This window comes from Peromyscus leucopus, chromosome 16_21, assembly GCF_004664715.2.
Source record: "Peromyscus leucopus breed LL Stock chromosome 16_21, UCI_PerLeu_2.1, whole genome shotgun sequence".
Lineage (NCBI taxonomy): Eukaryota > Metazoa > Chordata > Mammalia > Rodentia > Cricetidae > Peromyscus > Peromyscus leucopus.
The window spans coordinates 38,854,960-38,881,909 of NC_051084.1; the positions used below are offsets into that span (position 1 = coordinate 38,854,960).

Genomic DNA, 26,950 nt, shown 5'->3' on the forward strand with positions numbered 1-26,950 from the left:
ATGCAAATATTACACCTATCCACAAGAACACACACACACACACACACACACACACACACACACTCACACACACACACACACAGATGAGATGGGAGGTCTAGCTATAGGGTTAAAGAGAGAAATCCTGAGATAAAATTCCAACTATGAGGTGTCAACAAAAACATGAACTCTTACACACAAATCTGACGTTCTCCAGCTTAATTAACTATCTCCAACTGGAAGATCATCACAAAGGGGAAGTGAAACCTAGACATCCAGCTGAGGACTGGGGCAAATCCTGGAGCATTCAGCTCCTCTTTGTATACAAATTTTCTCAGGAAAGGGAGCTGGGGATGGGGGTTGCTTTGAAATAACAACCAAGAAGGCAACAGAAACTTCTCTACACAGCAGCATGCCAGTACCAAGTGAGTTCGGGCGACAGCCGGCCACTTGCAGCTTGCCACCCTGTGGAGAAGAAGAAAATAAGTTGGAGAGCTCTTGTGTCCCAACCTAGCTTTTCGAGTCCTCTAAGTTACACATTCCAGGTTGCCCGGCTTCCTCATAAAACCTCAGTCGGCCTGGCAGCTCTTCACGGAGCTGGGGGCTCACTGATGCAGAACAAGCCTTCAGGGTGAGAACAACTTCATCTTAAAGGTGGAGAGAGCACAGAAAAAAAAGTGGCTGGCTAAACAGAAGCCTGTCTAGGACCCCTCGGGAGAACAAGGCTAAGTTTCGTGGACACCCAAATTCTGATCTGCCAGATAATTCCTACAGAAGAGCTAGGTCTCTTCAAGTCCACCCTAGTCCACACCTTCTGGGCAGAAAACAGCAGTGGATGAGCGGGCTTAGTTACTTTCAAGGACACCTGGGCAGATGTTAGAGACACAGAAAACAGCCCAGGGGCAGCCTCAGTGGCCAAGGTGCTTTGCTAAATTTGAATAAAAGGATTATCCATATACTGGGTACTTCTTTCCTCTAATGGGCATATAAAAATAAGCTTATAAATACAGCTAAGAATCTGTATCTACTTGTGAATATCAAAAATGGGAGGGAGCAGGAAACTGCAGGGCCCCAGTTCTGAAAGGAGGAAATACAAGGGGGTTAGAGAGACAAAGACACTGCGGAAGTCCCACAAACAAGCTCGGCTGAGAGGAATGAATGCCCTTGGCTGCTCCCTAGTTCAGGAGGTGGAGTGCTTGCCTAGAGCGCATGAGGGCCTGGCTCCATTCCCAACACCACATAAACCAGGTGTGGAGGTATACATCTGTGATCCTAGCCTCAAGCAGTGGAAGCCAAAGGATCAAAGTTCAAAGGCCAACCCTTGGTTACACAAGTCTCAGGCCAGCCTGGGCTACAGAAGACCCTGTCTTAAGAAGAAAAAGAGAATCCACCAATATCCAGCCGACAATGGTGAAGATCCCCTTATCTCAAAAGAAAATTCTAGGCAGCTTTCTAATGAGAAGAGTCTCAAAAAAGGAGCTAAGTTTCCACTGTCTATTAGGTCAAGGTGGTAGTAGCAAGAGGAGAAATGCCTATTTCCAGGGGGATAAAAACCATCATGGAAAGAACTAAAACTTCTATGTGCAGTGTGTACCACAGGATGCAGATGCCTAGAAAGAAAAGAGAAAAAAAAAGACTGGTGTCAGCTTGTCTTCGTTAGGGTATTTATTGTTGTGAAGAGACACCATGATTAGGGTGGCTTGCTTACAGTTTCAGAGGTTCAGTCCATTACCATCATGACAGAGAGCATGGCGGCATGCAGGCAGAGGGGGTGCTGGAGCTGAGAGTGCTACATCTTGTAGACAACAGAAAGGACTTTCACACTGAGGGAAGCTTGAGCAAAGGAGACCTCAAAGCCCGCCCCCACAGCGACACACTTCCTCCAACAAGGCCACACCTCCTAATAGTGCCACTCCCTCTGGGGATATTTTCTTTCAAACCACCACATTCCACTCCCTGTTCCCCAAAGGCTCATAGCCATGTCAAAATGCAAAAAGTGCATTCAGTCCAACTTCAGAAGTCCGCATAGTCTATAGCGGTCTCAAACTTGTTTTACAGTCCAAAGTCTCTTCTGAGACACATGGCAATCTCTTAGGTGCCATCCCCTGTAAAATCAAAATCAAAAAGCAGACCACATACTTCCAACATATAATGGCACAGGATATACATTACCATTCCAAAACGCAGGGAAGGGAGCATAGTGAGGAAATACTGGACCAAAGCAAGACCAAAAACCAGCTAAGTAAACTCCAAACTCTACATCTCCGTGTCTGATGTCAAAATGTTCTTCAGATTTCCAATTCCTTTCAGCTTTGTTGACTGCAACACACTTCTTTCTCGTAGGCTGGTTCCACTCCCTGTCAGCAGCTCTCCTCAGCAGGTATCCCACAGCTCTGGCATCTCTAACATCTTGGGGTCTCCAAGGCAATCCAGGCTTCAACTTCACAGCTTCAGACAATGTCCTCTCTACCAGGCCTCCATTCAGGGACACCCCTGCCACATGCCTGGCCTCGGCAGCTTTATTCCATAACTCCTTTTGTCTATCCTTAACTCTAAAACCAGAACCATGTGGCTGAAGCTGCCAAGTTCTGCTACTTGCTGGAGCTGGAACATGGCTCCCTCATTCAATTACATCTTCACCAGCTTTCTTTTCTGTTTTCCTTCACTGCCTAAGCTTGGCTTGTCCTCTTTGGACCAGGATGGTCTCAAACTCAGAGATCCTCCAGCCTCTGCCTTCCCAGTGCTAGGATTAAAGGCATGTGCCATCACATCCGGCTCTAAATGTTTCTTTAATTCCTTTTCACAAGTTGGAAATGTAGCTGGGTGGGATCTTGCCCTGAGGTCACCACTCCCTTTATTCCATTTCTTAATCTGTTTAACTCCTTGAACACAGAATTTAGCTCTATTCCACGTCCTAGTGCTCTTTTTCTCCTCAAAATATTAATTTTGTAATTGACCCTGCTCAGCTTGCTCCTTTTCATTATAAATTTTCATTAGAGTTACCACTAAAAACCACACAATAGAGTTTATGCTGGGCTATTTTAAGATTTCTTCTGCCAATGGAATTAATCCATTCACTTTAGCCTCAGGCAGACTCTTCCGCCAAGGGGGAAAGGCAGCCACTTCCTCTAGCAAACTCTCTCAAGAACAACCTCTAGGCAATATACTAAAATTCTTCTCTGAAACCGCTTGAGTGAGTCTCCCAGAGTTCAAATAACTCGGCACCGCTGCCTTCCATGCTCCCACTAGTACGGACCATTAAGCAGTGCTTAAAGCATTCCACTGCTTTCCAAACCCAAAGTAACAAAGTCCACATTCCTCCAAACAAATGCATGCTCAGGCCTCTCACAATACCCCAGTCCAACTTGTGTCTTCGTTAGGGTTTTCACTGCTGTGAAGAGACACCAGGACACTTATAAGGAGAACATTTAATTTGGGTGGCTCTCTTACAGTTTCAGAGGTTCAGCCCATTATCATCATGACAGGGAGCATGGCAGTGTGTCGGAAGACCTGCTGGAGCTGAGAGTCCTGCATCTTGCAGGCAACAGGAAGTCAACTGACTGTCACACAGAGGGAAGCTTGAGCAAAAGAGACCTCAAAGCCCGCCTGAGACAATTAACGTATAAAAAGGAAACGTTTGTTTGGACTCAGTTTTCAAGGTTTCTTGGTCCATGATTGGTTGGCCTGTTGCTTTGGGCCTGGGGCACACAAAGCAGCATGTTGGGCAAAAATTGAAGGTGGGAAACGTAGAAACTGTCCAGGGGCTTACAGTCCCCTTTGGAGCATGCCCTCAATACCTCTCTCTAGACTCTACCTCTTAAGTGTCCACTACCCCTCAACAGTGTCAAAGCCTTTGACACTCAGGTCTTCAAAGACTTTTAAGTGCCAAACCACAGTATGACTCAACCTGATAGATAACTCAGGTGAGAATTACTTGAAAGGTGATAAATATGTCTCCCCAACCCTGTTTGAGCAGGGCATGGTCATCTCAGAGACACTCCCCCTTTTGTTACCTGCCTAGTATCCCCCCAAAGGTATAAAAATAATAATCATAGTCAAACCTTAGGAAAGTTTAAGAAATAAAAGAAAAAAAGTGCTGTGTGTGGTAGCTTGAGCTGGCCCCCAGGAGGCTGAGACAGGAACAGGAACGCAAGTCCAAGGCCAGTGCGGGCTTCCACGGTAAGTTCAGGACAGCCTGACAGATGGCTCAGCAGTTAAAAGCTCATGTACAACTCTTACAAAGGGCCAGCTCTGGTTTCTAGCAGCCACTGGCAGCTCAAAACCACCTACAAGTCTAGCTGCCACAGCCTCTACTGGCCTTTTTGGCCTCCTGAATTCATGGACATGTGCCCACACAGACACACAAGCACATCATAATTTAAAAACTTTTAAATTTTAAAAGTAATGAAGCCCACTGCACTGATAGCTTTAAGTTTAAATATAAGCTGGATGGTAGGTTTTGTTGTGTCTGTTTGTTTTGTGTGACTGCGGGAAGGCTTTAAGTTCAGAACACGGAGTTGTATCTGCATGTATAAAAGAAAGAAGACCCATGCATATTCATAGAATAGTGCCACATTAGCATCAGTCGTGTGTGTGTGTGTGTGTGTGTGTGTGTGTGTGTGTGTGTGTGTGTGTGTGTGTCTGCCTGTGCAGCCTACTGTGTCAAGAGACAGAACATTTTACAGGAAGTAAAATGTAGGCCAGATAAGATAAGGACACTTGCAGTCATGAACTCCTGCTACACTGCCATCTCACCTGCTCTCAGAGCTAACAGAAGCTTCTAGTCCCTGTGATCTCCTGTCTACCCAGGTCACTTCCTACCCTCAACTATTCTTTGTGTAGTTGTGTGGTTGGTCCTCTGCTGCGCCGGGTCACACTTGCTGCCAGTCGGTCTTCTACCCTGTGGACACACACTGGTTCAGTCCAGCATCTCTGTACGGCAGTAAGCCTTCCCTCTTATTTCTACCTCTATGCAGAACAACTCAGAGGCCACGTCTAGTAAGAGGCCTTTCCAGGCTCATGGGAAGGAGCTGTGTGGACCCACCACAAGCTATCACAGACATCCAGCCACACACCCAAGCATGTGTGAGGGAGCGGCCGCCTTCCAACACTCGTCCTTCAGACCTATCTCTGGCCTTCCCTTCAGGGGTCAGGTTCAGCGCTTTCCTCCTGTTTGCCTTCTCATCAGTCCGTGTAAGAGAGCAGATAGGCATTCTGCAAACACGGGAAAGGCAGGCCGGAAGGCTAAATGCAAACTGTATGAAACTGGTAGGATAACACATGCCTTTAACCCCAGGACTCAGAAGACAGAGGCAGGCGGATCTACAGAGAAATCCTGTCCGGAGGGAGGGAGGGAGGGAAGGAGGGAGAGAAGGAGGGGGGGGAAGAAGGAAACCCAAGACTTGGTTCCTTCTGAGAAGGACCATGAAAAAGGTTCAGCAATTTCCAGGTAAAATGTCGAAAGACGTGTCACCAAAGGCAGGGAAGCCATAACACTTGCCTTGTGCTGATACAACGCACCAAGTCATGTGGGCGTCTGGCCAAAACTTTATTTCCTCTGCCTAATCAGGAAAAGTCCTCAGACAAGGACAAAGAAAGGCACAGTCTTAAATAACTGCCCAAATGTCCAGTATCAGAGTTAATTTTATGGTTTAGAAAACTGTGTTCTAGGGCCAACTTGATGGCTTAGTGGATAAAGACTTGTGCTGGCAAACCTACCTACCAACCCGAGTTCAATTCCCAGAACCCACGTGCAGGAGAGAGCCGACATCAGCAAGTTGTCCCTGACCTCCCCATGTGCGTCGTGTACATGTGCGCGCGCGCGCGCGCGCACACACACACACACACACACACACACACACACACATACACTTACACACACACACACACACACACACACACAAAAAATAAATATATAAAATGTTAAAAATGTGCCCTATAAGTTGGTGATAAGGACGGTGACACGAAGGAAGGGTATAAAGGAACTCTGGACTAGGTTTTATAAATTTATTGTAAATATAAATGCATTTTGTGCTAAAAATGTTTTAAAGCAAGTTGCTTACTGTTTAACGTATTTACTTTCTCTACTGAACTCCCCAACGCTCGTGCACCCCAGCAGGGTGGGAACTTTTGTCTGCCGCACTCACCAGTTAGTCCCAGATCCTGACAGTGCCCAGCATATAGAAGACCTACAACAGACCTAACAGAATCAGATCAACGGTGTACTACAAATCTCAGGCTTGCCTTTAGTTTTTCCTTTTCTCCTGCTCAGCTTTCTGTATTCTAAAAAAGAAAAAAGAGCTGGGCGGCAGTGGCGCATGCCTTTGATCCCAGAACTCAGGAGGCAGAGCCAGGTGGATCTTTGTGAGTTCCAGACCAGCCTGGTCTACAGAGCGAGATCTAGGACAGGCACCAAAACTACACAGAGAAACCCTGTCTTGAAAAACCAGCCGGGTGGTGGTGGTGCAGGCCTTTAACCCCAGCACTTGGGAGGTGGAGGCAGGCAGATCTCTGTGAGTTCGAGGCCAGCCTGGTCTCCAAAGTGAATTCCAGGAAAGGCGCAAAGCTACACAGAGAAACCCTGTCTCAAAACCCCCCTCCCAAAAAAAAAAAAATAAAGAAAAAAAAGAAAAGAAAGAGAAGAAGAAGAAGAAAATCCAGGGAGGGGCTGGGGAGATAGTTCAGTCAGTAAAGCACTTATCCTGGGAACATGAGAACCAGAGTTCAAGCTCCAGAAACCGCACTGGGGATGCAGAGACAGAGACTCCCTGGGGTCGCTAGCCTACCAGGCAAGTGACAGGCCACTGAGAGACTCTGTCTCAAAAAAAAAAAAGAAAAACGAGGACTAGCTTCCAAGGTACAATATGTAACATTGGCCTCTGACCTGCACGTGTGTACGCGTAACCATGCATACACAGAGGATAAAACTTTAATTGAGGGGCTGGAGAGATGGCTGAGGCTCAGGTCACTTGACAATACCGGGCAACTCACATCTGCCTGTAACTCCAGCTCCAGGGGACCTGACATTCTTTTCTGTCCTCCACAGACACTGCCCTTACATGACATACTTATACACAGACACATGCACATGCACACAGACACATAAATTAAATCTTTTTAAAAAAAAGGTCGACTGTTTTTGTCTGTCAATAAGTGAGAGAGCGTCGATGTTCACAAGGTGTCCCCTAACATCTGTCTCTACAAGGCTGGATGTTTTCTCCTGGGCCTGATGGGGATTTTCAAGTGAAGCAATGGGCAGCTCGGAGCTCTCTCAAGGTCAAGTGGTCAACCTGACCCCAGAAACTACTTTTATCAGAGGAACCACAATTTGATCAGTCCAGAGTGGGATGTATGCTCCTGGTCACTGCTGAAAACAATGAAGCAATCAGCCAGCAGAATGGAAGAGGGCCCTAGAGAAACAACCTACACCAGGATGACGTGGGCGGAGCTACCATGATGCCTCCCAGAGGAGCAGCACTGGCTGTGGTCTGCAGAAGGAGGGTGCAAGACCTTAATAACAGAGGCCGGCCAATCAGGGTAGCAGCTCGGTGACGGTGGGAAAACCAGCACCCAAAACTGCAAACTATATTCATCTAAAATGTCTAGTAGCCATCAAAAAAAGAAAATAAAAAAAAAACGAGGCATGCAAAGAAACAGGAAAGGCCCATACATCTGAAAAAAAGCAAGCCAGGGAAACCGCCTGTGAGTGTCACCAGATGATCGGTTACAGGGTTTGCTCGGACTTAAAGAAATAAAGGGGACTAGAGACGGACAGCTCAGCACTTAGGGGCACTGGCTGCTCTTCCAGAGGACCTAGCTCTGATTCCCAGCACCCACATGGCAGCTCACAACCATCTCTCACTGCAGCTCCAGGAGACCCAACACTCGCTTCTGGCCTGCAGAACTGCAGATATGCATGTGGGGCACAGACGACACATGCAGCCAAAACACCCACACACACACAAAAAGTGTGCAACACTGTGCACACCTTTAATCCCAACACTCGGGAGGCAGGGGCAGCCAGATCCTGAATTAAGGCTAGTGTGGTCTACACAGGGAGTTCCAGGTCAGCCAGAGCCCCAAAGTGAGAACTTACCTCAGATTACAACAACAGACACAAAGAGCCATGACACCACTGTGGTAAATATCAAATCCCAACCGAAAGAGGGAAATTTGAGACCAAAACTAGAGTTGAAAGTGCAAGAGAAGTTTAAAAAAAAAAAATCACCAGAGAGTCTCATGTTGGGCCATTTTATGTAACAACTTGGCTGGGTTAAGGGATGCCCAGAGAGCTGAGAAAACATTATTTCTGGTGTGTCCATCTGTTTCTGGAAGAGATGAGCACGTGAACTGGTAGACTGAGGAGAGCATCCTGACCAGTGTGGTCAGACACTGCCCAATCTGTTGATCTCTTTGGGTGGAGCAGTGAAAAGGTTCCTAAAGGAAGAGCTAACCTGTTTGTTTCTAAGAACATTCTGCCTCTAGATTCTGATCCTTGTTCTTGGGCCTTCGGACCTGGGCAGGGGTGGGAGCTTACACACCTTCAGCTCACCTTCTCCTTGGGTATTTGGACTCAGACTAAATTATATCACCAGTCGCCTGATTGATGACAACTTGCAGGTGTCTCATGGGACTTCCTGTCCTTACCCCAGGAACCGATTCTTATAATAAATCTCCCTAGGCTACAGTTTGGATCTTAAATATCCCCTGAAGGTCTACTTAGTAAAACCTTGTCCCCAGCCTGTGGTACCATTGGGAAATGGTGGTCTCTTTAGGAGGTAGGATCTAGAGAGAGGAAGCTCAGTCCATGCCGCTCCTGTCTCTTTGTTTGGAGAGGGGATTTAGGAGTTTTGCTTGTTTTGATTTTTTGAGACAAGAGTTATGCTGTGCAGTTCAGTCAGGCCTTGAACTCACAGGGATCCTCCTGCTTCAGCTTCTCTAAGGCTGGGAGTATGGGCACGTGGCACCATGCTCCAGTCTGTCTTTGCATTCCCCACCATGATGACATACAGTTCCACCACCACGGGCCTCAAGAAGGCAACAGGACAAAGATGACCACGAACCCCAAACTCTGAAACCATGAATTATTATAAGCTTGCTTTCTCAGGCACTTTCTCAGTGACAGAAAGCTGACAGGCACATTTCATATGTAAAATAAAAAGGGAAAAAAACTCACTAGAGAGTTTCGGGATGGGGGTATGTACATCTATGTACATTTGCTACATATACAGTTTCTATAGAGAAGCCCAATACAACAGTAGACATGAAGTAGCAGAATAAAGAATTAGCCAAACCTGGCCCAGCTCAACACAGGTGATGTAAGCTCAACAACAATGATCAGAACCAAGAAAGGGGACCCCACACGTCACACTGTGGTACGTGCAATGGGAACATGAGGAGAGAAAAAGGGAGAAAAATACTTGAACAAATCAAGGCTGAATACTTACTAAACTTATTGAAAAACAACCTACATATATATCCAGAGAGCTCAAACAAACAAAAAACTCCAAGTGGGTTAAACACAAACTCCAAATTTATACCATGTGAAAATGCTAGAAAGGGAAACCAAAAAACACCTAGGGAGCATCTAGAGAAAAGGATCACCTCCGAGGGGATCCAATAAGTTCCAGAGCCAGCTTCCTCAGCAGGAATAACAGAGACAGAAGGCATTCAAACAACAACACAAAGAGCCAGGGGCGGAGAGATGGCTGCGTGATCAAGAGCATTTGCTGCTCTTGCTGAGGGCCAGCCTTTGGTTCCCAGCACCAACACGGCAACTCACAAATGTCTATAACCCAATTTCAGAGGTTCTGATGCCCTCTCTTCTGGCCTCAGACACCAGGCAAGCACATGGTGCACAGACATAAATTCAGGCAAACATTCATACACATAAAATAAAAACAAATGAATAAAGGAAGTGATATACTGCTCTTGCAAAGCACTTGAGTTCAGTTCCCAACACCCAGGTCAGGCTGCTCAAAACCACCTGTTTAACTCTAGTTCCAGGGGATCTGATGCCCTCTTCTAGCCTCCGTGGGCACCCACACTTGAGGACACAGACAGACACACACACACACACACACACACACAATTAAAATATAGATAGATAGATAGATAGATAGATAGATAGATAGATAGATAGTTTAAAAATGAAAGTCAAATAAAAATACTCCAACATAAACAAAGCGGAATCCATTACTAGCCGACCCACCTTACAAGAAACGGCAGAGGGCATCCTCCTCCAGTCCGACAAAAGTGACCTCAAGGGCTAATTCAAACCACCCCACAAGGAGCACGAGTAATCATGCAACTACAACAGACACTATAAATCTGGTTTTTCTCTCCTCTGCTAACAGATTTTAATTTGAGCATAGAAACATAACAGACAGACATAATGTATTGCTGAGTCTGTAAGATTGGGAAACGCGTGAATAATTGCCGATCACGGCACAAAGGAGGTAAATGGTCATAAAACTTCCCCAGGCCAAGGAGGTAAAGACGGATGGTAAAAATACAATGATCACAATCCATCAGGGCAGCTGTGGGGCCAGAAGCACAGTGCGTTGTTGAGTTTGGGACATCAATAGAGTAACAAGGACACCAGGGGAAAGGGGTGGGAGGAGATGGGGTGTCAGGGAGGAGCCTTTCTTAAGTTTTAACTGCGGACGTGTGAGCGCATGACAGGGGTCAGAGAACAACTCTGTGGAGCTGGCCCTCTCCTCTCACCTTTATCCGGGTTCCATGGATTGAATTTGGCCCACCAGGCTTGCGTGGCAAGGCCTTTTCACCTGCTGAGCCATCCGAGCAGCCAAGGAGTAACATTTCTATATGGGATTAGAACTAGGATAATTAAATCTAAATCTGATTTTGATACGCTAAAAAAAAAAAAATTAAAAATACCTCAAAACAGTGAAAAAAATCATAAATTAATTTTAAAGGCCACGTTAGAATTTTATTAACACCCAGGCACTGGTGACACAGAGCCAGGGTACACAGGAAAAAAACCAATTTGAGAAAAGTAGAGGCTATGAAATATGAAAAAAAAAATTAGAATACATCTAACTACGTCAACAGTAACATTAGATATGAATAGACCAGCAAATTAAAAAGTGATTGAAATGAAAAAATCCAATCACATGCTGTCTTCAGGAGACAGACTACAGCTTCAAAGACACACCCAGATAATTACACAATGAAATAACAATGTAGAATGGTTGCCAGGCTTAATCTGCACTCGGGAGGCAGATCTCTGAGTCTGAGGCCAGCCTGAGCTACACAGCAAGTTCCGGGACAGCCAGGGCTACACAGAGAAACCCAGTCTCAAAAATTAAAAATAAAAATTAAAAAAAGAATGATTAATGATTCAGCCACTTTGACAGCTGACGTTCCTTAAATGAGTAACTGGGGTGACCACATGATCCAGCAATTCTGCCAATTCTGCTTTTCAACAGCACCCCCAAAAGAAATTTAAAAAAACACACAAAACAAGTTCGTGAGTGCTTAGAGCATTATCACCAAGAGCCAAAAGGTACAGACAACCCGAACATCCATCAGTGGAAAAACACAGATCTGGTACATTCATATAAAGAAACATCACTAGAGACTGAGAAGGTGGCCCCGGTGGATAAAGTGCTTGCTCTGTAAGCATGGGGACCTGAGTTCGGATCCCCAACACCCACATAAAAAGCCAGGCACTGTAATAGTGCCCATAACCTCCAGCATTGGAGATAAATAGACAGGGGGATCCCTGAGACTCGCCGGCCAGCCAGTCAAGCCAAAACAGATTCAGTGAAGGACCCTGACTCAAGAAATAGGGTAGGGCTGGCTCTGAGGTTAAGAGCACTGACTGTTCTTCCAGAGGTCCTGAGTTCAATTCCCAGCAACCACATGGTGGCTCACAACCATCTGTAATGAGATCTGGTGCCCTCTTCTGTATACATAATAAATAAATAAATCTTTTTAAAAAAACAGTATTTGTTATTAAATAATAATAATAATAATAATAATAATAATAAGGTAGAGAGGACTGGTTCAGTAGTTAAGAGTATGAGAGCTTGACTGTACTTCCAGAGAATCAGAATTATACTCCTGGCACCCATGTGGTGGCTCACAGCCACCTGTAACTCCAGCTTCCAAGGAGCCAATGCCCTCTTCCGGCCTCAACAGGCACCTGCATACACGTGCGCACATACACACAGAGACACAGAAATAAAAATAAATTTAAAAAACAGGTGGAGATTAATAGCTAAAGATACAAACATCAACCTCTGCCCTACACACGCACCTGTACACCGAGGTGTACACGTACACACACATACACACACACACACACCATTCATCTGAAAAAAGAAATGAAGGGCTGATCTATACCACATCACAGTTAGACCTTGAAAGCATGCTAACTAGAAGAAGACAGTCATGAAAGGCCACACATTACACAATTCCATTACGCAGAAGTTCTGATCGGGGAAATCTGCAGACAGGAAGTAGATCAGTGATAGCCTACGGCAGGGAAGAGAGGTACCGTGATAGCTAAAGGGTACAGGACTCGAACTCATGGCCTCATGAATATTGGGCAAATCCTCCATCACTCAGCACCCCGCCCCAGCAGGGTAATGGATGAACTGTTTAGTATGTAAACTATAACTCAATTAGGCTGTTTTAAATTTTAAATTTAAATTTTTCCATACACATTCTTGCTAAAGCAGACAATGTGTCTTAGAGGCATGAGGAACATGTGGCCCTGAGTCAGGCATGCGGACACAGAATCACCCCCCTGCAGGGATCCACGATGCTTACTTGGATTTCCTGGGTCGGCACTGTGCTTGACCATGGAGAAAATTCAATAGCATCCTACTCACACCAGAACGTGACACACTGAATTGTTCTGGTCCCATTCTCCCAATACCCGCCTACAGCTTTCCCAGCCTGACCATTCCACGTACCTGGAATTCTCTCTCATTTTTATGTGGGAATCCAGTATGCCCTGCTGAACTGGCTCCCTGCCCTGAATCCCAGCTTCCTCAACCTGTGCCAATTTCATGGGCTGGCTAGCTCAGATTCGTCCAAATAGTGAATGCAGACTATACCAAACTACCCGCCTAAGGAGCTGTATACTGTTTTCCAATGCCAGCTTGAGCCAGCCTCAGAACCTCGTGTGCCTGTCAAAAGTAAGCAGCTCCTTATTACAAAGCATGCATTCTCTATTCCATTTCAGAATTCAGCCCTGCACCTGATAAGCCCCACTTCCTGGCCTGGCTTTAATAGTCTACCTACTCTATAAAGCACCATGGAGAACCATGAGCCTCTGCCCCCACTCTCCCGGGAAGCAGACCTACAGCTATGGGCATTAAGTCCCACCTGCGACTCTACTACAACATGAACGCATGGCCTCAAGTGTCTCAAGCATTCTGCTTTCTCCAACTACAGAAAAGAGGCAGTAGCGCTCCTGAGAATATGAGGAGTAAGTGACTGTTATATACAGAACAGGACAAGCACGGGTATTGCCTCTATCACTTCTAGCTGACGATACCATACGTATTGACATTCATCCTTCCTGCCAGTCCCTGCTCAAAGGCATGGAGAATCTTCTCTCTCTTCATTTTCACGGCTTGTTATAGAGCCCAGGACAGGTATATGTAAGGGGCCATACATACAGGTACATGTAAGGACACACATTCCTTCACCAAGAGTGAAGGGAAAAAAAAATATGCTTCAGTTAGTCCAGCAGTGGTAAAGGTTTTAGAACTCACACTTTCAAAATAAAAATGAGAGCACATGGTTCCTGGAAGCACTCGATGGAATATGTGGAATCAGGTCTGCCCTGGAAAATCCAGGCTTGTCTCGCTCACTGCCTGAACTCTCTAGAAAGAATCCAATACTCAACAGTTAGAATGGTTACATAAACCACAGCAGTCGACACAGGGGATTTTACACAAGCAAACAGAAGGCCTGGGCTGACCCCTGTGCCTGAACAAAACACAAAGCAGAAAGACAGCATGCCAAGACTGCAGAGCCCTTCAGAGAGCAACAGTCCAGAGAACTGACTGTACACACAGTGCTGCATGGTCCTCTACCTGCACAGGCTCCTCTACCTTCCCAGGTCCTCTCCATGCTAGAGACAATCACAGAATCACATCCAAAAAAAAAAACCCACTAGTAATGCTGCTAATGCCTTCACCTAAGCAACGACATCAAAAGCAGAGCGACTCTCAAACAAGACACGGTGGGATAGCTGAGTTTCTGTATTACTCAACTCTCTGAATAGGTAAGTTTCCCGATAAGAAAAAAAAAAAAAAACACCCAAGTACTTTTGTTATGGTCAATTTTCCTAACAGTGAGTCATTTGTTTTATTTATGTCAAGAACAATCATCACTTTGACTCAAGAGTCTTCCTAATTAAGTCCTCTCATTAGGTGCAATCAAAAACAGAAACGAAGCCAGAGCAGGCTCAGTGCATGAGGGTGCTTGCCCGCAAACCTAATGCCCTGAGTTCAATACCCAGGACCCACGGTGGACGGAGGGAGCCAACTCCTGAAAGCTGCCCTCTGACATCCAAATTTATCCCAAGGTGGCACACGTACAAAATAAATAATAATGAAATGTGTTTTTTTAAATTTAAGCTGAAACCTAAAAGGTATACCCAAAGAACTTTGCCTTTAGCAAATTTTTCACCTCGACTTCCCCAGTGCTTCCTAAATTAGAACCCAACTCAGAGAAAACAGAAAAAGTAGGAAAGCAATGTCAGACTCACCCACGGCATGAAGCCTGTGCTTCTCACGTCCATCTACTTATTGCACACAAACAGACGCACACAGCTACAAGTTAAATGTGTAGATGCCCAGAGAGAGATGTATCACTAACACAGGTATACAGATACAAATGTATAGGAGAAAAAAAATTAGTCATAAAACAATCTTTTTCTATTGTCTTCTCAGGCCAGTAAGACAATGTCAGCAACAGAAGCTTTCAGATACCCCAGGTGATAAAGACAGCTCTAACAAATATGCAGCCATCCCAATACTTCCATCTTCCTACCGTCAAAATGTCTTAAATCAATTGTCAGAGAGAAAAAAAAAATCGTCACCCCTTGACAAAATTCTAATCAACAGGTAATAGCTCTAGAGTCTAAACACAATTATAATCTATGAAATTCTTCATATTCCAATCAGAATTTCTTCTCAATGCCTTCTTTTTGTTGTTGTTGTTTTTTATTTTTTGTCTTTTGAGACAGGGTTTCTCTGTGTAGCTCTGGAGCCTGTCCTGGAACTCGCTCTGTAGCCGAGGCTGGCCTCGAACTCACAGAGATCCGCCTGGCTCCACCTCCCGAGTGCTGGGATTAAAGGTGTGCGCCACCATCACCCAGCCTCAATGCCTTCTTAAATACTTCTGCCAAAGCAGCAATCTGTCCAGGCATGCAGCTTAAATCATTAACTACACAGCACCAAGTCAGGGTCTTAACTAATATGGATGTTTCTTGAAGGCCCCGATCATGCCCTTATAAGTGTTGTATACAACACCCAACACACAAAGAGTATTAAACATCTGTGATAACTCGTTTTTCTAAAAAAGCAAGAAAGTCTTTGTTATTCAACCTGACTTCCCAAAGTGTGATTATAAGACATCGAAACCACGCTGGTCGGAATTAGGAAGTCTGTGCTCTCTGTCCAAGAACACAGCTTCATTTTTTGTGTCAAAAGAAGCCACCAGAAGAAAGAAGGCAACATGGAGGCCTAAGCTACTTCACTGGGGCATTTCCATTCGGCTCACCGTTTTGGCGGGGACCACTCGGTCACCCACGGCCGTTCATTCCAGGGACCCCCTCCTTACCTTTCCCATTTTGCCACGTGGTGTACCAGGACAGGGTAAGGAACGAGGTGACGAAAGCTAACACAGTGGCCACAGTTCCATTTCGGAGCCTCATCTCATTTCACCATCCCACTGGTGCGGACGCTGGTGACGGCAAGCAAGACCAGTCTCCCTTCAGCCACAAGCCAACAGAATCCAGAATGCCTGGCTCTAGTCCGAACACAGCAACTGATGAGCAAGGTTCATTCCAGAAGCCGGGCAGAGGGGGTCAGGCAACCAGCAAGACAGCGGTGGCGGGTACTGCGAGTCCGGATTGTCTTCGCGGTCTTCATAGGCTGAGGGCTGCTGCTTCTTCTTCTTCTTCTTCTTCTTCTTCTTCTTCTTCTTCTTCTTCTTCTTCTTCTTCTTCTTCTTCTTCTTCTTCTTCTTCTTCTTCTTCTTCTTCCTGTCAGATCGAGAAGAGAAAGGAAAACGTGCTAAACAATGCAAAGCAGAGGTTTCTTCGTGTAGCATTCAGCATTAGCAGCAGACTTTTGTCAAGGCTAGAATGTACGTGTGCAGACCACCCCCATATAAAAACTACTCATTTCTTATAGCACAATTGTGAGGGTCTTTTCCCTCCAAGGGGAAAAAAAGCTTCCAATTATATTCCCTCCTGGCTGGTTCCGTCTATGGGAAAGACAAAAAATTATGGTTACTCATTGAAAGGGCGAAGTTGTCGGATTCACAGATTCCCAAAGAGACCTCTTAACAACCAGTTACTATCTGCTGCATAACAAGCAATGACTAAAAAATAAAAATAGGAGAATGTATGTATGACTAGAATGACTTGAAAAAGTCAAAAGACCAGGATCCCAGATCCAGCTCTGACATTACTTACATGCACCCCCCACACACACCCCATCCCCCAACTCCCAGGCATACAGTGTGACTCTTCAACCATATCTCCAAGTCTCATCCATGAAATAAATAAAGCAACCGGTCCTAACTCCCCATACTATCATAAATCACAAAAAGTTTGCAGTTATCAATGTTATTTATCCCCATCTTTTTTGGGAGGTGGGGCCAGGTATCAAGACAGTTTCTCTGTGTAGCTCTGTCTGTCCTGGAACTTGCTGTGTAGACCAGCTGGCCTCAAACTCAGAGATCCGTCTGCGTCTGCCTCTGCCTCCCGAGTACATATCCTCATCTTAAGTTTTCGAGAGAAAGCTGAAAATACTTAGGCATTCAGAAGAGGTGGCAATCCAGCCCACACCCCTCAGCAGCGGCCCATCCCATCACGTTGCTTCCACTCGGGAAATTGGGAAGATCATTACTTATCTAACTAAATTTCTGAAGAACTGAAAAGAAATGAGGTTGTTAAACATACTTAAGCATAATGCCCAGCACAAGATAGGTTTTCAATAAATACCAACTCTATCAAAAAGAAAAACAAGCCAACAAATGCAGCCAGTCACCAAGCTGTCCATTCAACACATAACCGGCCTCATCCCCCAGGGGCATGTCAAGTCACCTGAGATGTGCGTTGGTTTCTAATGGCATCAACGGGGTGGCACCACGAAGTGTTCTTGGGGATGCACTAAAGGACCCTCTGGTGGGGTGAGTTGATGCACCTCCGAAAACATCTAAGGAGCCTAAGACAAATCTCCCGGTGGAAGGGCATGCCTGATTAAAGCAGTCATTTGCAGGCGATTCACAAACTACCACCTCAGCTATTTCTCAGCACAGCGAGGAATCTCCACTAGCCAAGAAAGACCACAGGAATAAATGACAGAAGAATGACGGTGATGATCGCCACTGTAATTCGCTGGCTTCTTCCTTCATTCTGGGCCCATTACATGGCATAAACCTTCGCTAAATCTTTACAGGGCAAGCAACACAAACCCCATTTTACACACAGGGCAATCAACCCGATGAGAAACCCCATTTTGAACAACTTCTAAGTTCAAGGTTTTTTGTTTTGTTTTGTTTTTTTGCTGCTGTTGTTGTTTTGTTTAGGGGTTTTGTTTGTTTGTTTGTTTATCGAGACAGGGTTTCTCTGTGTAGCTCTGGCTATCCTGGAACTCACTCTGTAGATCAGGCTGGCCTACTACTCACAGAGCTCTGCCTGCCTCTGCCTCCTGAGTGCTGGGATTGAAGGTGTGTGCCGCCGCCGCCGCCACCCCCCAGCTAAATTCAAATGATCTGCCACTTTTTGTCCCACACCACAGCTGAGTAGAGAAGCTGCTACAGGGTGCTGCTATACAGCTCAAATGAAACTGGAGACATTTTCTGGGTGTTAACGTGGCTCAACAGAAAATGCAGAATTTTTCATAAATGTTTTCTATTCTATAGGTAGCACAAGTCTGTTACGGGATAAGTCGCAAAACGCACAGAAAATTTCACAGTCCAAACATGCAACTCTAAACAAATTTCCCACTTCCTGTAGCCTTTGGCTAATCCCTGCCTCCTGAGTCTCCAACAAAGCATGCCTGTTAGTCTCCCTGGCCAGTAGCTCTAATTTCCACGTAACATTCTAGAAGCACCAAATTCCACAGCATCACCTCCTGACCACTGGGTGTTTCAAAGAGTTTCTCCAAGTTACCCCTTGCTAAGGCCAAATCTCCCCTGATTAACCTAACTTTATCACACCCATATCCATGTTGACTACTGACCATCAAAATCCTCACGGAGGAAAAAAAAAATCCTATAATTTTAAATTCCACAAAGTACCTGATCTATTAACTCAATAAAACACTCAGTAATGACTTCTGATTATGAAAACAGGGGCAGTATCTCAGTAAAATGTATAACTTGGAATTTGAAGCCTGGTATGATATCATACAAACTTGTTTTTCACTTTCTGTCCATAGATAATGCAGCCATATTTTGCTTCAGAAAGAATTCTGTTCTGGGGGGGGGGGAGCTGATAATTACAATAAATATCCAGTTGACATAAATCAGGAAGCAGAGTCATGCAATATCATGTCTAAACTATCATTAAAAAAAAAAAAAGGTAGTTTAAAAGTTTTTATTAAGCTAGGCAGTGGTGACACATACCTTTAATCTCAGCACTCAGGAGGCAGAGGCAGGCTGCTCTCTGAGTTCGAGGCCAGCCTGGTCTACAGAGTGAGTTCCAGGACAGCCAAGGCTATACAGGGAAACCCTGTCTTGAAATACATGACCCCCATCCCGGCCCCCCTCAAAAATGTTTTATTAAATACAAATTAAACCTATGTAAATGTATAAATGCATGGAGACAAAATGAATTCTAACACCAAAGTATACTATAAACCACCCATAACACCTAAAAAGCACATGGAATATTGAATACTGGACCTAAGAAGTTAGTAAACTCTCCTTGGGAGATGACACTTAGAATTCTACTAATACGTTCTGACATCTCACAAGAAAAAAAACGAGCGTTCTACTCCACAGGAATGCAGCAATACATTTTAAATCAGGGTTTCCAAACTAAGCTTCATCGGGAAGCACAAGTGAATGAAATCTCCAGAGGGGAGCAAACAGAACAAGCCACGTGCCCTTAAAACACCCCAGGCAGCTGCGGGGCTGTCTCATTAGACCCAGGTGACCTACATTTGTATCGGCAGCCACATATGTGAACATTTAAATATTGCCCTTACCTTAAGACTGTCCCAGGCTATCACTTAACACAGGTCGAGCTTTAAGCAAAAAGGTAATGGCTACCGTCCCCACTCACTATGCCTTTATCCTCCCAAAGATGAATGGAACATTCAACTCTACACCTCAGAATGAGAAATCTGTTAACAAAATCGCATCTTAAAAAGAAAAAAAAAAAGCCCTGTAATGTAAGAATTAAGTTTTTTAAAGTGTTCTCTGAAATATCCCATATGTTCCATGGCTGAGAACACTTTGCTTAACATTTGGCATATTCCTTAATCAGCATCCCACAGACAAAACAGAGGTGCCTGAAAGAATAAAAGGCACGATTCATGACACCCCGGATCAATGAGCACCATGACGTAAGCCTGCACAACTTTATAATCCACAATTATGAAAAACTCATGTCTTTCCCACTTACAGCGCATAAACATTTCTTTTACACAGCTTACATAATTTCATCGTCTAGTCTCTCTCTGGACTTACACTTAGGGGGTTAAAGAAACCTATGTCACCATAACCTGTTAGTAAAACTATTCTTTAAAGCTTTCGGAAGAGAAAGGTGCCTGAACCACAAAGCGTGTGTTACTTGATTCTAAATTTAGATTTTTTTTTTTTTTTTTGCATTCAAGTGAACAACTGTGTCGTTCTTTATCTTTTATCAAATAATTTGTCGGGCAGCAAAAGCACAACAGCAAAATAGATGGCAGGCACGACGAAGACGATAACGTAGTAATGTACTGCTATTTCCTAATTCCGAATGTAAGCCATGAACGCGCTCCAGGGATCGCAAGGCTTCGGGAAATGAAAGCGGGCGCGGGAAGCGTACCACTGCCATCACTTAACGCCATGCCTTCTGGAGATCACCTGGCACACCTGGAGAGATCCGAGACCCCACCTGGGGACGCGCGGGGGGTAGGGTGGGGGGGACCGGGAGGGGTGGAAGGGTTCCTACTCACGGCTTCCTTGTGACGGAGGAAACCCAGGCCTCGGAGGAGGCGGGGGCACGCTTCCCTAGTACCTCGGGCACATCTTAGTCCCCTACTGGCAAGCGGCCCCCGCCCTACCTGCCCCGCGGCGGCGCCGCCACCACCACCGCTCCAGCCGCGGGGTCCTGCCCGAAACTCTTGTCCCCGCTGCACGCGCACACTCCACTGCACTCTTCCCCCCGCGCCCCCGACGAAGTCCCGGAGCTCCGGGGCCGCACGAGGCTCTACGCCGGCCACCCGGAGCGAGAGCGGAACAGAGGGGCGGCTGCGGCGGCGGCGGCGATGCGCGGAGGGCGCCCGGCCCGCGCCCGGTTCCGAGGCCCGGCGCGCGCAACCAGACGCCGGCCTCGGGACGCACCGGCTCCGCGGCCAGCAGGTGGGGAACCTCCGCGGACCCCGCCGCAGCCAGCTTGTCCGCCCCAGCCCAGAACCCCGCGCTCCTCACCTGCCGCGGGCCAGGGCGCTTCTGCCGCGGCCGCCGGCGACGCTGCTGGAGCCGCCTCCGCCGCCGCCGCCGCCGCCGGCCGCGCGCCCCGCCCTCGCCAGGGCCCGCCCCCCCCCCCCCCGCTAGTTCCCGCCCCAATCCCCGCTAGCCATTGGCCGCCACCGCCCCAAGCGACCCGCCGCCGCTGCCAGTGGCCGGCCGGCCTGTCACTTAGCAGTGCAATCGAGCAGCCTATATATTTCTCCCCAGCCCGTTCCCCTGCATCAGTGTCGAGGCCCGGGATGGAGCTCAGTCGTCACATCTGGCTTGCACCTTCTGGCCTGAGCGGATGCAGCCCCAGTAGCCAACAAAGGCCCCAGTGAGCCCTTGGCGCGCAACCTGGCCGTCATGGCCTTTCCTTCTAGCTCTGGGTTCCATCTCCTGGCGGTCCAGGCGCGGTGACAGGTCCTGGCTCTAATTCAACTGTAGCTTCCAAGGCCCGCCGTTAAGCATCTCATTGCCAGCCCCAGTGAAGAGCATCCTTATCCCCATTCCAAGGAGGAGGCAGAGGTACAGGGAGGACCAACTGGAAAAACTAGAAGCAAGAAATGTGACTAGGATTTAAATGCACTCTATTCAGTGCTAATGTCCCTGGTTTTTCCACTATGCGGAGCCTTTCCTTCTCTCTTGAGCACATGTCCTATCAACCATTTCTTAAAGTTTAAGGTTGGCTTCAAACCCAAATAGATGAACATCTATAGAAAGCATGAGTGAGTAGCCTGCCCATTTGGGGCCACTAATAATTAACTACCCTTGTGCACATTACCTTTTAGATGTTTACCCTATACCAAGCCAGGTAGGCATTAAGATCCTTAATTGCATCTTATCGTATGTTAACCCCCATTTCTCATATATGAGCTCAAAGGTTAAAGCATTTACCCACAGTTACACAGTTAATAAGATAAAGGCTATGTTATCCTCACTGTCACCATAATCCTTCCAACCACCCTGCAAAGATTTACAAGAAATCAAAGGACCACAGAACAAGGAGACAGCCTTGTTCCTGCCAAACCCAGGGTAATAAATAGGTCCTTATCAGAAGACAGTAATTCAAAAATGGAAAACTCTAGTAGACAATGTCAGAGTGAGGGATTTTTGTTTAGGAAGGAAGGAAAGAAGGGAGGGAGGGAGGGAGGGAGGGAGGGAGGGAGGGAGGGAGGGAGGAAGGAAGGAAGGAAGGAAGGAAGGAAGGAAGGAAGGAAGAAATCCCTTTATTTTTATCTCAAAATAAGTCATTAATAATTAGGTATTATATTTACAATTTCTCATCAGCTCTCCTGTGGTGAGATTTCTCTCCATCATTCCTGAACTGTTTGAAAAGCCCAGAGACTCCCTCTTGCCCAGGCTCCAAACCAGTTTAGAGGCAGTAGACAGAATAGCTGTGGACACAGCTGGATTGCAAGGGAAACGATACTCTGGCAACTTTGCTTTCTACTTTGGGGAAAATGGAGCTAAATTCTCTGTCTGCTGTGACAAAAAACATTGCTTGTTAGCAACCCAGCAATGGACCTCATGGTAGATACAAGCAATAAACATGGAGCCCATACCAGATGCAATGTTCGAAACAACATAGTTGGGTTGAATTACTAAAATTCTCTCGTAAGCATAGACATCCTGGGTCTTGCTACCCGATGCTTTTAACGATAGATCAGCTCACCGCTTCATTCAGAGGAAGAAACTACTGCCATCTTACAAGAAAGAAACATTCTTCAAGCAGTGTTGTGTAGGAGCATCTAAAAGACTGAGCAACACAACCAGCCATTCTTCCGATACCCGTTTTATATACAGAGAAACTTGGCAATTAGGCAGATAAGAATAGTTATTTAGGCAACTAACAATGATTAAATCAGAATCTCCTTGATGCCAGAGCCTTCTAGAACTCTGCATCTCTACTTGCATTTGAGCAATTGACAAGCTTTATGATGACTAGGCGAATATTAAAAAGACATATTTCCACTTTCCCTATATTTTTTTCTCTTGGTAAATGAAAGAAATGAAATGTTTGCAGGCATTTTCTAAGCAGAGACAAATGTCAGATGAGAAAGGAAAATGGAAAAGATGAGTTGTGGTTATGGGCTGGAGTGGTACATTCAGGAAGACGATATATATATATTCAAGGCAGTCTTCCTAGACTCTGGTTAATGGGGAAACATCAGAAGCAACACCATGTCCACCCTTTGAGGACTTTTTAATCATTTTTTTTTGTACATTTATTTTGTGTGGGGTCATGGATGCGTCACAACACACTGCACAGCACTCGAGGAGAGGGCAGAGGACTACTCGTGGAGTCCGTGCTGTTGGGAACTAGGGATTGAACGCAGGAGGTCAGGCTGGGTAGCAGGTGCCTGTACTGGCTCAACCCTCGTACGGGGTGGGGGGATACGCCTTTCTTCATACTTGTTGCCCTTCATCTGGCAGAAAAAGGACAGCTTTTCTAAGAAATAGTGGAGACCCTGCCATGGTTGAACTTGTCTCAAACTATTCACATTATTGCAGAGGAAAGTGACTCTCCGTTAGTGGAACTAAGAAATTGGAATGGTGAGGAATATGCCTCCTAGGTGTGAGTTAGAAGCCATGACTGACTCATCTGGGTTTTGCAGCATTCACAATCTCTGCTTTTCCGACTACGTCCCAGGATATCTGTTTAACGCCGCTTTAATCGCCAACGAAGGCTGAATTACTAGTGCGTGAAGGGAGACGGAATGGAAAGCAGATACCCAGCCTGTGTTCCACTTCTTGGAAAATGATTAACTGGGTATTAAAGATCGATTTAATTGCTAGGCATGATGGCCCATATCTAGAATCCAAGCTCTCAGAAGTCTGAGGCAGGAGGATTACAAATTCAAGGCCATCCTCAGTTACACAGCAAGTCGGAGACCACCTTGACCTACGTGAGACTCTGCCTCAGCCAAACAAAACAAATCAAAACAGAAGAACAAGCCAGGCAATGGTGGTGGTGCTCACCTTTAGTCCCAGCACTCGGGAGGCAGAGGCAGGTGGATCTCTGTGAGTTCGAGGCCAGCCTGGGCTACAGAGTGAGTTCCAGGAAAGGCTCTAAAAACTACACAGAGAAACCCTGTCTCAAAAAACAAAACAAAACAAAAAATCCATCATGAACTGTTTAATTAACAATCAAAGACAGTCCAAATCCTGAGTCTGATCAATTTCTGTTTTTTTTTCCCCCTTTAATCTCTTCCATGGTGTTTGTCCCTCTCTCTCTCAGTGCCTTTTTGTAACTTTTCTAGTTCCTTGGCTTCTCCTTTTGCCTTCACACGATTAGTAAAACTGGAGCCATGAAATCCAGCCTGTTACTTCACCACCCTATAGGGCAGCCGTTCCCAACCTTCCTAGTGCTGTGACCCTTTAACTCAGTCCCTCCTGGTGTGCTGACCCCCAACCATAACATTATTTTCCTTGCTGCTTCACGACTGTAATGTTGCTACTGTTATGAATCTGAATGTAAACAGCTGGTTTTCTGATGGTCTTAGCCGACCCCTGTGGAAAGATTATGCGACTCCCAAGGGGAGGGGGTCTCGACCCACAGGTTGAGAAATGGCTTCTGGAGCCTGACCCTGACAAAGCTGCGGGAGCCATGGTTGTTCTTCCCACAAATGTTCCACTCTCCCACCGGTGCCTCCCCACCCCCACCCCCCACCCCCAGGGGCCTATGATTACAGAGGCAGCTGGTGCCTCCCCACGGAGTCTCACAGACTAGTGAGAGACTTGGATAAGTAATTAAACTCTCCGCAGAGCACACGAGCTGGGCAGAGATAGCAGGAGGCCATTAATCAGATTCTCGGGGCAGGGAAAGCTTCCTGGAAGTGACATTCAAGCTAAAAGCAGACTACACACAGGAAACAAATCTTTTCCTTTTTATCTCTTTGATGGTGAATGCTTGGCGGCGAGGCCTTTCATGCACTAATCAGTTTCCAAGAAATCAAGCACAAGATTGCCAGGTTAGGTTTTTTTTTTTTCTTTTATTTTGTTTTTTCCATCCCATCCCTCCCTGTGTTAGCAATCAGACTCGTGGGGTTTACACATGGCTATAAACGAAATCCTGGGGTCCTGAGTTGGATCTGTACTCAGTATATGGGCTTCAAGAAGAGTCTCACCTGGAGATTCTCCCTAGCTTTTTCAAATGCTGTGTGTAGGGGATACCTTGTTTTAATCGGGAGACAGAGAGTATGCAGCTTTAATCTACAATTAGTACCCTCCTTCTGCTATGAGCTAAGCTCTATATGGAGTCAATTACTGAATAATGTGACTGTGAAAACTCTGGTAATGATAAGAGGTTTTTGCATACATGAAGACCAAACATTAATTCAAAAATCAGACCTGCAGTAAACCTCACGTGTTTGTGATAGCGCCTGCCCATAATACTCATGGTCCGTCCCTGCAGCCTTGGTTCTGAACACACAGCACCTGCACTTTGCACTTGGCCTGCCGTCACCCACACGATGCCTGTAACATCTCAGTTCAGACATACTGTACGCTATGACTTGCAGTGTATTGTACATACAAAGTTGTCAGCTCTTAGAGAAGCGTGATGCTTTAATTATGGAGAACAACAGCATTTAATAGTTTCCTACTGCTGTTCCTCACCATGTGAACACTAAATTAGCATGTCTTTGGTTTATATTGTACTCAAATGTTGGATTTTAACACTTGCTACTTGAGCCCGTCATGGTGGCCATTAAGCCTAACACTCAGGAGGCAGAGGCTGAGGCAGAGGCAGGCAGATATCTTTGACTTTTGAGTTCAAAACCAGCCTGGTCTACATAGTAAGTTCCAAGCCAGTCCCGCTGTCTCAAAACAACAACAAAAAGTTGCTACTCAAGTTGCTGACTTGAATTCCATTGAAAAGAAAATCATTAAATGAATTTTGGCTGGGGATTAGGAAAGAATTTCCAATAATTTCTGAGATGGCCCTAAACTTCCTTATGCCATTTTGTACTATGTATTTATGCAAACCAGTATTCTGAACATTACTGATTCGATTATAAAATCAAAATATCAATCAACTGTGAAAAGCACTGAAGATGTTCCATATCCTGCAGCATCAACTATTCAGCCAAGATTTAATTCTTTATGTGAAAATAAACAAGCACATTATCTCATTAGTATGCAAATTTGCTTTTGTCTTAATTAATGTTAAAAATATACGTATGGCAAAGAATTATTTTAATAAATTTATTTTTAACTTATTGTCAGTAAATATTTGGCTCATATAAGTATTTCATATACCTGTATACAGTGTCACGTAAAAATTTCTCAGGTGAAAGGAAGTCTAAAGTGGAAAGATTTAAGAAGCCATAATCTAGTGGACCTGGGACCACCTGAGACATAAGAGTCTATTAACTCAGCTGGACTGAATGGTGCAGGCCTGTAATCCTAGGTACTCAAGAAGTTGAAGCAGAAGGATCACAAGTTCAAGGCCTGTCTGGGCTACAGAGTGAGTTCAAGACTAGCTGGAGAAACTTAGCAAGACCCTGTCTCAAAACAAACAGTAAAATAAAGGACTGGGCATGTAGCTCAGTGGAAGAGTGCTTGCCAGGAATGGAAGAGGACCCAGGTTCTAACCCCTTACTGAAGTGGGAACCCATTAATATTTTGTTGTTTATGGAATATATATATATATATATATATATATATATATATAATATATATATATATATATTCAGAGAGAGAGAGATGGAAAGAGAGAGAGAGAGACTAACTCACATTGTGGCCCTAACTGGTCTGGAACTTCTTATGCAGACCAGACTGACCTTGAAGTTACAGAGATTTGCCTGCCTCTGCCACCCACATGCTATGTTTAAAGGTGGGACCTACCATACCAGGCAGTTGTGGAATACTTTAGGATAAAGTCCACAAACTCCTGTTATATAATCAGATGACATACAAGACCAAGGAATTGAAAGAGAATATAAATGGGACCAACCACCACATTTGTCTTAGTCAGGGTTTCTATGGCTGTGATAAAACATCATGACCAAAAGCTACTTGGGGAGGAAAGGGCTGTTTCAGCTTCAAAGGAAGTCAGGGCAAGAACACAAAGCAGGAACCTGGA

General features: G+C 45.5%; 2 protein-coding genes across 2 annotated transcripts in view; both read right to left on the reverse strand.

Moving 5' to 3' along the window:
* Mgat4a (alpha-1,3-mannosyl-glycoprotein 4-beta-N-acetylglucosaminyltransferase A) overlaps nucleotides 1-16,150 on the reverse strand; it is a 97,195-nt gene extending 81,045 nt beyond the window's left edge. The window contains exon 1 of the mRNA XM_028865687.2: nucleotides 15,808-16,150. Within this exon, the coding sequence (XP_028721520.1) occupies nucleotides 15,808-15,901 (94 nt within the window). The 5' untranslated portion in view covers nucleotides 15,902-16,150. The remainder of the gene's footprint in view (nucleotides 1-15,807) is intronic.
* On the reverse strand, nucleotides 15,975-21,230 carry LOC114690843 (ADP-ribosylation factor-like protein 6-interacting protein 4). The gene is made up of 3 exons (XM_028865830.2): nucleotides 21,154-21,230; nucleotides 20,842-20,934; nucleotides 15,975-16,231 (listed from the first exon to the last, which is right to left on the reverse strand). Exons 1-3 carry the CDS (start codon nucleotides 21,228-21,230, stop codon nucleotides 15,997-15,999), a joined length of 405 nt encoding a protein of 134 aa, XP_028721663.1. The 3' UTR covers nucleotides 15,975-15,996.
* Between the last annotated feature and the right edge of the window lie 5,720 nt (nucleotides 21,231-26,950).

Coding starts and splice junctions, on each gene's coding strand:
- LOC114690843 (XM_028865830.2), bottom strand. CDS start 21,230: ATGACGGCCAGGTTGCGCGCCAAGGGCTCACTGGGGCCTTTGTTGGCT. Junction 20,935..21,153: donor GCATCCGCTCAGGCCAGAAG/GTGCAAGCCAGA, acceptor GGCCCTGGCGAG/GGCGGGGCGCGCGGCCGGCG. Junction 16,232..20,841: donor AGCGCCCTGGCCCGCGGCAG/GTGAGGAGCGCG, acceptor TCGATCTGACAG/GAAGAAGAAGAAGAAGAAGA.